This window comes from Cardiocondyla obscurior, linkage group LG15, assembly GCF_019399895.1.
Source record: "Cardiocondyla obscurior isolate alpha-2009 linkage group LG15, Cobs3.1, whole genome shotgun sequence".
Lineage (NCBI taxonomy): Eukaryota > Metazoa > Arthropoda > Insecta > Hymenoptera > Formicidae > Cardiocondyla > Cardiocondyla obscurior.
Genome location: NC_091878.1, coordinates 459,009 through 472,185, shown reverse-complemented (window position 1 = coordinate 472,185; position 13,177 = coordinate 459,009). Strand labels below are relative to the sequence as shown.

Below are 13,177 nucleotides of genomic sequence, written 5' to 3'. Positions count from 1 at the left end.
ATTAACACGATTATTAACCATCTGCTAATGAAATATAGAAAGTGTCACATATATATAGAACAAAATCTGTGTGAATTATTCGGTCGCATATATCACACGAGCGAAATAACATTTATGGAATGAACATTTAAACGCGGGATAGGGAATATATTAATTTTTGTCGAGGTTGAATTAGAACCTACCTGTTATCACCTTTTCTCGCCTCCTCTCAACTCTCTTTTCTCCTCGTCCGTGTCTCTCTTTCTCTTTACCCTGGAGGCCGGATTCCTCGCCCTTAGATGTAATAGGGTGCTTTTACGTGTCTCAGGACTCAGTTTTGAGGGAAAGAAAGTGCGGGAGAAAAAAAGGAAAGACTGAGAAAGTAATGGAGAAGGTAACGCGAGCTGTATGCTCTCTGACAAACGCCCATTTTCAAACAATGAATATTTTATCGCTTCTATGAAAGCCCGTATTTTTTTTTTTTTTTTTTACGCCAGGCGTCGCTCTTGACACAAAGAGCGTCATCGTCGTGCCTTCACGCGCTCGCGCGCGTATAGTGTGTGCTCCCACTTTTTGTGCGTCTGACGCTCCCGAGCCCTTGACCATTCAAGAATTGCCTGGCCGGTAACTGGATCAAGTAACGCTATTCTTTACGAGTGAGCGCCCAAAGGTCCCTCTTTTGTCTCCTCTATTGAGGCACCCGCTTTCCTGCGACGCCGCTGGGTTAAGACGTTCTTTCTGTTTACACGGGTCTCGATTTGCAGCTTCTGAGTTTAAAAAAATTGAAAAGTTCTCTATTTCTCTTTTTAACGAATTACTGGTTTTAATCCTGTGTCTTTTTATTTCTTTCGAGCTGCGTTTGCCTGTACTTTTTATGTTAACGTTGTGGTGAGATGCTCTTTTGAGGTTATGTACGTATCAAGGGTTTTCCCATGCTTGAGTGCCAATTATTTGTAACTTTTTCGAAGCTATACATTATACATTTAATTGTTTTTACAGGGTGTACTGATATACAATGATAATTATGACGTAGAAGTTACGTATCTGTTTGTGAGAAAATCATATGGTGGAGTTTTCATCGAGAGTTACATGTTGGAATGCAAATGAATATTGAAGGATCTTGCCAAGTAACTCTGGACACCGCTGACAACGTGGCGATATAGTATGGATCGACTAGATGCCTGTTTCCTAATTGATACCTATAAATAATAAAGTAAATTGTATACAAGACACTAAATCAGACTTGATAGAAACGTTCAGACGTCTTGTATATAAAGTAATGTGAAAGAAATGTTACTTTTCTAGAGATAATAAGTATGGGTATGTATGCTGGATGTGTATAGCAATGTGTGTCTTATAAATTAGTTAAAATTATTTATATATTAATAACATAATTTTTATTTTATGTATTTTAGGAGCAATGTTCAAATACTTAATAAAGTTACAATTTCTGTAATAATACATTGATGAAACAATTGTATCAATTGGTAAGTAATATTGTATGAAAGTCTAATGTATGGTTACATGTAGAATGCATAGTTTCAATTGACTTCTTTTCTTTTCAGCATTCTCCTTCTCAAAACATTAATTTACAGCTTTCTAATTAAAAGTAATTTAAAATTTTTTAAAACTATTCAAACGGATTCTAGTTTTAATGAAATTGGACGTTTATTCGTTTAACTCTTGGTGCTACTAGTGCAATTGTCTAAATGTATATTTTAATTATATGTAAAGTAATGAGAGATTCTAAAGTATCATGTTAAAAAAATATAAATAACGCTCGTTTTATATAGTCTGAAGTATAATAAGACATAAATTGTAATTTCAATATTATTTAATTGTCAATTTAATTATGGATATTTAATTTTTATTGTTTAAAGTCGATAAATGTTTTTAACGCGTTGTAACTGAATTCGGTGCAAAACTATTGCAATTTGAAAACATAAAATCTGAGGATTTATTTTTGAAGCTTGAAATATATATTGATTAATAAAATTACTTATGCTTGCTTAAATAATTTTTATTCATATTATTATCTATAGCTTTTTTTTAGATTATTGGTGCATACTTCATTTTGCGTTCGAAACGTATCGGCATGTCCCAATTAGTTGTTCTTTAGAGTCAACAGTATGCTTTTGTAAGTGACTATTATATAATAAATTTCGTGTGATGTTCTGTATATTATAATTGCGTATAACAATTAAATTGTAATTTTTATATTTGTTCTGTAGAAGAGAATCGTTGAAGAGAAAAAGAAGACTAGATCCTACAATTATCAGCACGAGAAGTGAGAAGAAAGGAAATTAGAAAACCAAAAATATATAATATTTTAATACTGTTTGGGCAATTAAATATTCCATGTGTTATTGGCAGTAAAAAGCACTTGAATTAAAAGTGGAATTAAAAGAACTGTATCAAAAAGTAATACAAATAATTAATCATACTTATTTGTAGAAACAATACTAATAAATACTCTAAGAACTTTGTATAATAATTTAAATAGTTTTCTTTTTAGATTGACGTAAAACTTTTACCACATACTGTAAAAGGTTCATTAAAAACATCTCTGTTAGAAAATTACAACTGTCTTGATGCCGAATATATACTCGAAAGTTTGATAGAGAAGAATAAGCAATCAAAGAAATAATATTAAGCTAGAGAATATGTACAAATAAAACATATTTCTAGTTTAAAAAGTGGTTCTCTACATTTAGTATGTTCTTACATCATGTCACTGCGAGATTCCTAACTTTAATAATTAATTGCAATTTGTTCTTTCGTTATAAATAATCCCATATTGTATAGTATACATTTTTATCTTAATTTAATTCGGATGGAAATGTAACATGCGAATCGCAAGCCATCTCTATTGTAGAATCACATGTGGTGTGATGCCACATGCCACATAGTGTTTGCAAGGATCGCAGGGATAAATATCTTACAATATGCTGGAAATTTTTATTGAATTGTGATATGTGCATCGTGCACAATGGATTTGTAGTAAGTTTTGGAGTACAGGATAGATCAAGGGATTCGTAAGGGAGCTAAGGCAGCCGGCCACAATCAGCCGACTTATACGTGATGCTTTATTGTATATACATATGCGCATACATGATATTATACATAACTTAAATATATTGACGACCATACGCGTTGGTCATTAGCAGTCAAAAGCAGATTCAATCTATTTGAACGTGAATACGTTACGTCCAGCTACCTAGTCGCGACGTCGCAATCTGATTGGTCGCCGCTTTCGATATTGCGATATACTGCCTCCGATTCTCGAAGCGGTGAGTCACTCTCAACGGTTCGTCGCGGTGAGTCTCGTCGCTTGCGGCTGCGCTAAAATCCTTCGGTTTCGGCGTACTTATCACCGACTAGAAACGAATATCGCGCGCGAAAGTTTGTCGGGAGCGTTTCTGATCCAACTGTTACACATTCAGGTGAGACATACATGCTGTGCACCGGTATATTCGCGATCAAGTACTCGGGGGGTACGTACGTGAGTGCTCTTGTATGAGTGTAGTGGTGTGAATCTCCAAAACGAAGGATTCCTTCCTGGATATATCTGGATGTATCATCGCCCGTCGTCTTGTTGGTCTTCATTCCCCCGCCCGATGGTCGTCACCCTCGCCCGATGGTCGTCACCCTCGCCCGATGGTCGTCATCCTTGCCCGATGGTCGTCATCCCAGCCCGATGGTCGTCATCCTCGCCCGATGGTTTTCATCCCCACGTCCTCTTCAAGGAGCAAGGAATCGGCACGTCGTCACAAGGTCAGTCATATACACACATATATTTATATATCTGCATGTGTAAAATAATTTCACAATTTATTTCTTGATCCACATTGCTAATTAAATTTTGGTAAAACATACTCGTTATCGTGCGATCATATCCAACTATTCGATCAAAGAAAAATTCAAATAAATATAAAAATTAATTATCCTAAAGTTTAATTAATTAATAATTAATTAATAATTAAATTCATTAAGTCGAAAATTAAAACTGCCAGGGCTATCCATTATAAAATGGCTGTATTTAGGGGCAACTCGATACATGTATTGCATTTCACCAGTACACAGTGTTCGTCACTTTTTTTTTCCTTTTTTTTCTTTTTTTTTCTTTTTTTCTTTATGACGTGTTGTATAATTACAGTACATAATGTTACGGTAACATGGTCGCGTACGTTTAACATCACATAACATTACACATTACACACACATACATACAACGCATGTGCACGAAACATGCATACGGTACTCTTCCTCTGAATTTCTGTTCTCCCCGACCTTTCCTCTTCAAGACGAAATGCGAGTAGAGTATATGCACTTGATAAGTCGCAGTTAACAAATAGATGAGAAAGTAATCAGGTAATATTTTAGTTAGGTAAAAATGATAAAAACGAGTTTGCACTATTCTACTACTCCTTCACGCAATTTCTGTGTTTCTTTAAATTTCAATTTTAATTATATATTAAAATATTACTATTGTAATTTTTTCTTTTTCCTATAATTTTATATAATATTATTCTTTGATTGTTTTTATATAATATTTTTTTTTAACGACTAGCTGCAATGCGAGTCTTTGCTGCTTAACTATCTTAGTCAGTGTTAAGAGTATTGAATTTTTATTAAATTTTGATTATTGACCCAAAGCTATCTGGAAAATAATTCGACGATTTGTCGAGAGAGATTCTCTTTGTTGTTATTAAAATATTACATCTTATTAATATTAATTTACCGCCGCAGAATATTTTTGCGAATTTTCTTATTAATCGCAAAAAAAAATTATCAAGCCAATCAAGCGTGAAGACAATCATAGAATACTTTGCACGAGATCTCGCCCTCACGTTACATACGTATTACACATTTACCAAATGCACTCAATTACGTACGAAAAATCATATTATCGTACGTGTGGACCTTTATCTATTCCCGACAACTGATAAATCGACTCTTAAACGTGTAGACATTAGAAAGCAAGGCGTTAGAATCGAAAAGTTACAAAGGGAGGGTAACGCTCAACGAATGTGAAAAACTAAGCGACTGGTTTCACCAAAGAGCCCTGCAGTTATTCACAACGTAGATGCTTAACACGTTAAGCGCATCGAATAATAACGTCGAGCTCGCAACAACAACAACAACACGGATATACAAACCGTTTGAGAAAGTCACTCGCGATCTAAAAAACACCATGCCGTACGATTTGCGGAGTATCTCCGGTAACAACGCGCTAACGGCATCGAATAGTATAAAATTAATATACGACAAAACGTAGTAATTCCCTTTCCAAATGTGCTCGGACGCGCATTAAGTTCGTCGTCGTAAAAAGTCGCGTTTAGGCCTGCTTGTCGCTTGAGAACACGTTTCGCCATAACGCAATAATAACTATGTAGATATTCGCTCTAGAAAAATAACATCGTGGACACTCCTCGTCGCGGATATTCATTATATCAAACGTGTAATATCTCTCTCTCTCTTTCTCTCTCTCTTTCTTTCTTTCTCTCTTTCTCTCTCGTAGCCATCATTTTTTCTTTCAATAAAAATAGAAATATTTCGATTCACAGCGCGTTATAGCTCCCCGTGTAGATCCATTTATTGTTTCCTTTTTTGTTCGTCCTATCTTAATACGCCCCCGAAAATTATACTATAATTCTCAATCACAATTCGCTTCGACGTCGCTGCTTTTTTTTTTCGCTTCACGCGCTTTTCTCGCGTCGTTCCATTTATATAATTATCTCCAATGGGAAAAAATTCGCAATCACAGAATTACGATTAAAAAAAAATAATATATTCTTTCCGATTGAAGATACGAATCTTCGATCGCGCTTGAATTAAATTAGAGTTCTCTTCTCGCTGCTAGTTAGACTGAAATATAGAAATACACGCATATATTTGTTCGGTAACGTGGCTTGTACTCCCCATAACGTTTAACAAAGTTAATGAAAGACATTTCCTTATTACAACTAGTTTGAACATCGTCGTGCCTCGGCTGCGGTGTTGTTTGGTGCACGATTATTCCCCGAATCGGCGATTTTATCTGATTTTTCTTTTTTTTTACCTCGCGTGGCATTTAGGCGTAAAGACGTTCCACCGCGCGACTAGAAACGAAAATACGGGATTAATAAAAAGACAATCGTAAAGAACGCGCGGAGAGGCTTATCTCTCCGTCGTTAACGGAGTAATAAACTAACATAATCAACCGCTTCTCTGCTCCAAAAAAAAAAGAAAAAAAAATTACGCAACTTCTCTCAAACGACGCCCCAAAAAATACCACGTTTAATAATGTTGCATGCCAAGCACACGATTTTTCCACGTTGCCTATTATACAATCACACCCTATAAATCGTTTTGTAAGAAAGCGATGTAATCGGACCGGTATTTTACGACGAAATCGCAGATCCTTAATGAACGGAAGATCGCGCCGCTTGGTAGCGGCTGCTCTCGCAATTGTGTTACAACCTAGTTACACTTACTTAACAATTATCATTTAATTTATCGTATCGTCTAAAGTAATCAGGTTCTCTCACGCATATCTATTTAACGTATATGTAATTTGATTATTAATGTTCTTGCGGTATTTCAACGTGTGTTTGATATTTAAGCTAAGTTGATATCGCACCCTTTGCTGTTTGCTGGCTTACGTTTCTTAAGCGAATTTCGTAACGTCTCTTAAAGTGATTTTAGGTGCCTCGAAATCGCTCGTTTTTTTTTTGTGTTTTTTTTTTTTTTTCTTTTACAGGCTGCAGTTGAAATATCGATATCGAGATATCAATGACGAATATTTTGAAAGATCCGCGAAGCATATCGTTCAAGTGAATTAATCAAACACGTGGGCTCGGTTAATGGTTATCAGGAGTGAACTATTCCATTTTGAGGACACGTCTCTTTTGTAACGAGATGAAAATATATTTGCTTAGCGTACGATTGCATCATAAATTTCCAAATGGATATAATATGTATCATATACTATATTTCGGTTTCCGATAGGGTTACGCTTTTTTTTTTTTTTTTTTTTTTAATTTATACCAACGCACTCGTTTCTTCTTACTTTTATATATTGTATATATAAATTCTCTTTAGTAATAATACATAAATGTAAATTATTGGTAATATTTATAACTTTTTAATAATTCTTTCATATTTAAACGATTAATTTAAACAGTTTGGTGGTTTAATATACGTTGTTACTTTCGTTCAAACGAAGAAAGTCGATAGTGTAGCTTGCGGAAATTTGTCCCTTAAACTAGCCCTATAATTTTTAACAGTAATAAACGTAACGCGAAAGTTATTAATTAATGGTTCGCTCTGCTAGTCGACGCCGCTATGATCGCCAAGTACGAGGCATGAATTATCCTAAATGTTACATGGAAATCTCGTCGACTTCCTTATTAATTTCTATAATCTCCATTTATAATTCCAACGTTTTATCCGCGCTCTTTACTCAATCGGCTGGCTTGCGGGCAGCGACCGACGATAAAAGCATAATGTAATGGAGTAAATATCTCGATTAAACACATGTCTGAAGGAAGACTCGCGTTTCTTTACTTCTGGAGGGCAACGTTCGTACATAAAACGTACAGGGTGTCTTAACGAATATTTACACGTACAATTAAAGTTTCAATTTTCAACGCAAGCGTATGTTTTCGAAACATCCCGTACGTAGATAATTCACGGCAGGTCTACGAGCGGCCAAGAACACTCGTTAGCTTCTGGACTTTCGGCTCGAAAAATAATTTTGGAGAATATATACATGATAGAATAACGTAGATGGAACATCCCGAGATCTTGCATTTTTTCTGCGCGAGATAAAATTAATAAGTGAGAGCCAGAGATAACAAATTCGTTTAGAAAATTAATTATTTAAATTAATTGAAAAGTTTCGTTACTTGATTTTTTTTCTTTTTTTGCGCTAACAATTTTAATTCACTTTTTAATTTATTACTCTCTTTTTAAATTTGTAATAATTGTAGCAGAAAAAAAACCGCGGGACTTCCTTGTAAAAAATATAATACAATGCAGTACAATGCAATGCGTCGCAGCGCAGCGCAATTATATCATTCATATTATACCGCGCAGTAGAATTTGGCGTAAATTGTAATCTATAAAAATATCTCTGCTTTGGAGGAAATAATAATACAATAATACATATCTCGCATTGTCTCCAAGAAGTCGACTCTCGCGTTGAATGGAAATGCAATCACGTGAAGTGTGGGATAGGGAAGAGAGAATTCTTCACTTCGAGTAAATACGTTCAACTCCCGACTCTTTGAGGGATGATAGGAACAATTTATGCGTAGCAATAACTATTAAATTTATATAACTGGTGGTACAACATCGTTATCAATTTCCATATCGATAAAATGCGTTAAAGTGACGAATATCATAATATAACAATGATTCTATTTTTTTCACGTAAATGTATCAAATGCTCATCGACTTTATCCCTCAAATAGTTAGGATAATTTTTGTTTTAACAAATGTCAAGTGCGTTCAATTTAAATGTAAAAAGCCTTACGCTGCGTTTTGAGCGCACAGACGCAATCTTATTATTTTTTTTTTTTTCTTGATAACCTTTTTCATCTTATGCATATGGCATAGAATCTCACAGTATGCTTACGTCAAACAATCCTTTTGTACTTACACTCATCGCACTGTCACCAATGCTAAAAAAAAAAGAAAAAAAAAAAGAAAAAAAAAATAGGCAGAGTCACGTCATATACACACATTACAAAATTTCTCGCAAAATTTAATATAAGTAAATTCACATTTTTAAATCTCCAAACTTGTTTCGGAAACCTTAACATCTTGATATCAACATTTATCACATATTGGAATTTTTTTGATCCCTAAGAATATTTTTAATAGTAGAATTGAGAAAAGTAATATATTTTTAATTTCTGTTTAATCTCACAGTTGTTCTTAATTAACAGAGTTCTGCGATTAAAGTTCGTGAATGTAATCCGATTAAAAAAAAAAGAAGTAAACTTCATAAAAAAAATTTTATATTAAAAATTCACGAGGAAAGAAACTTTACGTTATAAAACTGTATTCTTAAGAATCAAGATAACTCCAGTTTATGATTCTTACATGATAATATTTCATCTCTAATAACCACACTTATTTCGCCACATTAACTTAGTCGTTTCTTCTGCCAATCGCGCATAACAAACTTGCAGTGTCATATTATTCGCGAATGAGGGCTGAATTAGTGCTAATTTTCCTTAAAAGAGGAGAGATGCAAACGAACAGTAGGAAATCTAAGTGCGTGACGCTGCGACGGACAAATAGCGACACGTATCGTTAACATGTAGTGGCTTATTTCATTGTCGGCGTTGTATAGGTATATAATTTCAGGTTATTCAACATTTGGAACGGATCCGCGTATATGCTTTTTTTTTCCGGCAAATCTTACCGGCGTTAAACCATTAGAGATATTGTCGTTCGGACGTTATACATTGCTATTTGTGACGTATTATCAAGCTGATATTTTACTTACTCCCGTATCTATCAGCATAGTCGTTCGCCTTGCTGATTCGCTCAGGTGGCTAACTTTTCCAGGTCGCGGTGTTTCGAGTCGCGGTACTTTTCGTATCTTACATTACCGTCGAGTGCGAGAGAGCAAGTATTCGAGGAATAGCGTAATCGACCATATCGAGCATCGGTTAATCGAAAAGCATAATCAATGCAGCGTTTATTGTATGGTGCTATCCTAATGAAAAGAAAGACACTGCGCGGTGGGATATCTCGCTTCAAGATACATAAGCGTTAAGAAAATATATTATTGTCAAAAACACGACTTTATCTTCGCTTGGATTTTTCACGTATTGAAGCATCTTTGTCTGTCAATTACATAAGCAACGTCTTTTTATTTTTTTTTTACTTATTTCTCTCTTTCCTTTGGTACGCTTTTATATTACGCCATCAAGAAGACTGCCATAAATTTAATAACGCGAACGGTTGAAAATAATATTATACATTTATTCGGCGTTATGGCAGTATTCTATCAGAGATCACGGTGTAAACGATCGTTCTGTAAATAATGCATGTCAAGCTTCGAAGATTTAAAGACAAATACTTTACGACAATTTAGGTAATTATTTGTCACAAGCGTATATCTCTTATATTTCAACTGATCACGTTTAAAAATTCACTTTTGTCCTTACAACAATAACCGTTCACGTGCGTGTTTTTTTTTCTTTTCTTTTTTTTTTTTTGAGAAATCAATAATCTTGTCGAAGATTGCAGCTTTCGCCTGCGAGAAATAATATATGTTTGCATTAATTGTACATTGCGCGTCATATGTCAGGTGATTGTGTCTCAAATCATTAAAGTCCTTCGTATTCTCGACAATCTGAACTCCCATCGCTGTTGTGGCATTTCTTTCGATACGAACGCATCTTGGTAACATATGTGATAGGCTCGCCGTCACTTGTAATCGTCGACCGATCAGATAAGAGAGCAACATAATTTATTGTCTGTCTCTAAGTACCCGCAATCACCGTTTTACTCAACGAGCGCACTCGTCATGTTCCGCTCGCGTTTATAAAGGAAATATGATCGAGTTGCCCGGATCTCGAAACACGCGCGTGTCACCCAGAGTATCTCTTTCTTCAAAATAAAATTATTCTTATACTTTTCCTTCATTTTCTTGTATTCTAATATTTTTTTTTTTTTTCTGCAAACGTACGTACAGTCAATCGGTGAAGCCACAAAATAATTTAGCGATATTAAAAAAATTAAACACGCAGATTAATATACGAGACAAAAAAGCATACGTTGAAATAAAATTACCTAGTTGCATTTTTTTTCCAATTATGTCAAATTAAATATTTCGCGATCGATATGTTTGAGGAAACAAATACGTACAGAATCATACAATCGGTACATGAGAAAGAAATAAAAATATTTAGTAAAACGATAGATTACGCGTCCAGATTGAATTATTCCAACTGATAGTACGCAACGAATGCGCTCGCGTGTTACGCTACATCACTTTGTTCCTTTCGTTCCTCTCGCGCTACCAATCGCGCATTCAGCTTCCGTTTCGTGCCGGGTCGGACTACGCGCGCGTGCATGCGTGATGCGTGCGTGTATGTATGTGGGGCGCGGGTGGCGGAGAGGATATATGTACATATAATGTGTATTAAATATATGTATATATATGTGACTATCTACAATGTATCTCATGTATACGTTTTCTCTTCTTTATCGTGGTAGCAACATCGTCACGTATAATATATGTATAATAATCCACGTGTACAGCTCCGCCGTGTATACTCGCGACAGCCTTTTCCTTTTCGCTATGGGTCACTAAATACTACCTATGGGTCTATGTCGCGCGTGCTAGCGCGAAGGGCTTATTTTTTTTTCTCTTATACAACACTTCTAAAGGTACACACATAATCCGCACGTAGCTTACGCGCTTCTAAACCCAACGACGCGGCGAGCAATACCGATAGCAAGTGCAACAGCTGCAACGTATTACGCAGCATTTATCATTCTCCGAGGAATCGTAATGTATAACCCCTTCGTGGGAGATCGGGGGTTCTCACGAACGAGAAGTAGTGCTCGCGTGTCGCATTAATCACCCTGGTTGAATTGTTTTCGCGTAAGAGTTACCTTTTCTTTTTTTTTTTTTCTTTGCTAAAAGCCACTGCCACATACTTGATGACCATAGACACCCGTTAACTATCGCAATGGCAACTACAGTCATTGGATATGCAACGAGGAATCGTCAACAGTCGCGTGCTTTAGTTCCGTTTAAGATTTCGCCAACGAGCCCGCGGATAAATAATTTCGATCTTAGGTCGTTAGATCATTCCCTCGATAGGAACGTGTAGCAACGTCTCAACTGAAATAGCTTCCATTAGAATAACTTGAACGGTTAGACTTTGAACTTTCGAGGTACTTCTTTTTTTTTTTTTCAACCAGGGCACTCGTCCAGTGTCGACAATAAACAATCAATTAGTCTACGCCACGTGCGAAAGTGTCAATCACTCTTCCGCGTGTCGCTGGCGTGTCCGCTCTAAAGTTAACAAACCATTGAGGAAGTGAGATGACGATGAGAGGGGCGACGGCAAGGACGGGAGACGTTGTGTAATTTGTGTTTCGCTACGTTTGCGCGCATTCTGCGTTGCGTTACAAGCGGTAAAAACACTCCAAGTACGATATACTTTTCATGCGCGTCGCGTTTTAAAGAAACAAACGACGCGAAAGGAATATTGTATAATAATTATATAATAACATATGTACGTATATATGTATTTATATTACGTAACGTATCGTGTATACTAGTATGCATTCCGGGACCTTCTCGCGGTAGCATTTGAAAGGGCGTGAAAAGCTAGGTAACTTTTAAATTCTCCACTCCGTAAAATGATCGGAAGGGAGATAAAGATTAAGGGTACGTAAAAGTCTAAACGAAGCTCGGTTGATTGTTCCGGGTCGCGCCTCCCTCCCCCCCCCCTTCACCCCGTCGTTTAGACATATTCCTTTTATTTGACCGTACAATTACGTTATACCTAAAAACTTCAATTACTCGTCTAAGATTAGTCCGAAGGAGCGCGAGGTGTATCTGTGTATATAATGCGTGTACGTATGTGCAAAATTCGCGGAAGGAAGTCTCTCCTCTTGGTTTCCCGGCCGTAAAAGCATTTTACTATTCGCAGGCGAGACTCTGTGCGCTCCGCTCGAAGCGAGAGACCCTCGGCGTCTCTCCGATCATCTACTTGCGCTACTTACGCGCGAAATCCTCGACACATCGCTCACGAAGCCTTAGCTACAGAGTAAAATTTGGTATGTTTCGCGCGATTCGCTTCCGCGATCTCGCAAGGTCGTAGGTGCATGCCACGGTCGATTTGATCGTCGATGAGCTTTTTGATTTTTTTTTTTTTTTTCCCTTCGACGGACTTGAATGCGGTAGTTTCTTGGGGCATGAAACGACTTCTTACAATCCTACGAAGTCGAGGAACTTGGATAGCGGATCCGTTTCTTTCTTCTCTATCAAGAATCCTCTGTTGTTTCAGGTATCTTTGAGTTTATACCTTTCTTCGATACCCGAACTAATTTTTTGACATTAGGATCGACACGAATTCTGAAAAATAAATCTTAATTAATACCATTCAATATAAAATATGTTACATTTAGTTTAACCTCGAGTATCAATTTATATTAATAATAAGCTGAAAATATAAAT

General features: G+C 36.2%; 1 protein-coding gene and 1 long non-coding RNA gene across 7 annotated transcripts in view; one reads left to right on the top strand and one right to left on the bottom strand.

The window, feature by feature from the left end:
* Positions 1-468: 468 nt before the first annotated feature.
* LOC139108468 (uncharacterized) lies at positions 469-2,668 on the top strand. 3 transcript variants are annotated; one of them, XR_011546665.1, is made up of 6 exons: positions 469-890; positions 979-1,299; positions 1,395-1,466; positions 2,033-2,116; positions 2,211-2,400; positions 2,495-2,668. It is a non-coding gene; the product is annotated as an uncharacterized lncRNA (long non-coding RNA). The 3 variants fall into 3 exon arrangements; XR_011546664.1 differs by having other exon boundaries at positions 470-890; positions 2,483-2,668; XR_011546663.1 differs by lacking the exon at positions 2,495-2,668 and having other exon boundaries at positions 476-890; positions 2,211-2,473.
* An 8,934-nt stretch (positions 2,669-11,602) lies between these two features.
* LOC139108467 (calmodulin) overlaps positions 11,603-13,177 on the bottom strand; it is a 34,404-nt gene continuing 32,829 nt past the window's right edge. For all 4 annotated transcript variants that reach the window (XM_070666804.1, XM_070666802.1, XM_070666803.1 and 1 more), the window contains one exon: positions 11,603-13,075. In XM_070666804.1, coding sequence (XP_070522905.1) covers positions 13,044-13,075 — 32 coding nt within the window. In that variant the 3' untranslated portion in view covers positions 11,603-13,043. The remainder of the gene's footprint in view (positions 13,076-13,177) is intronic.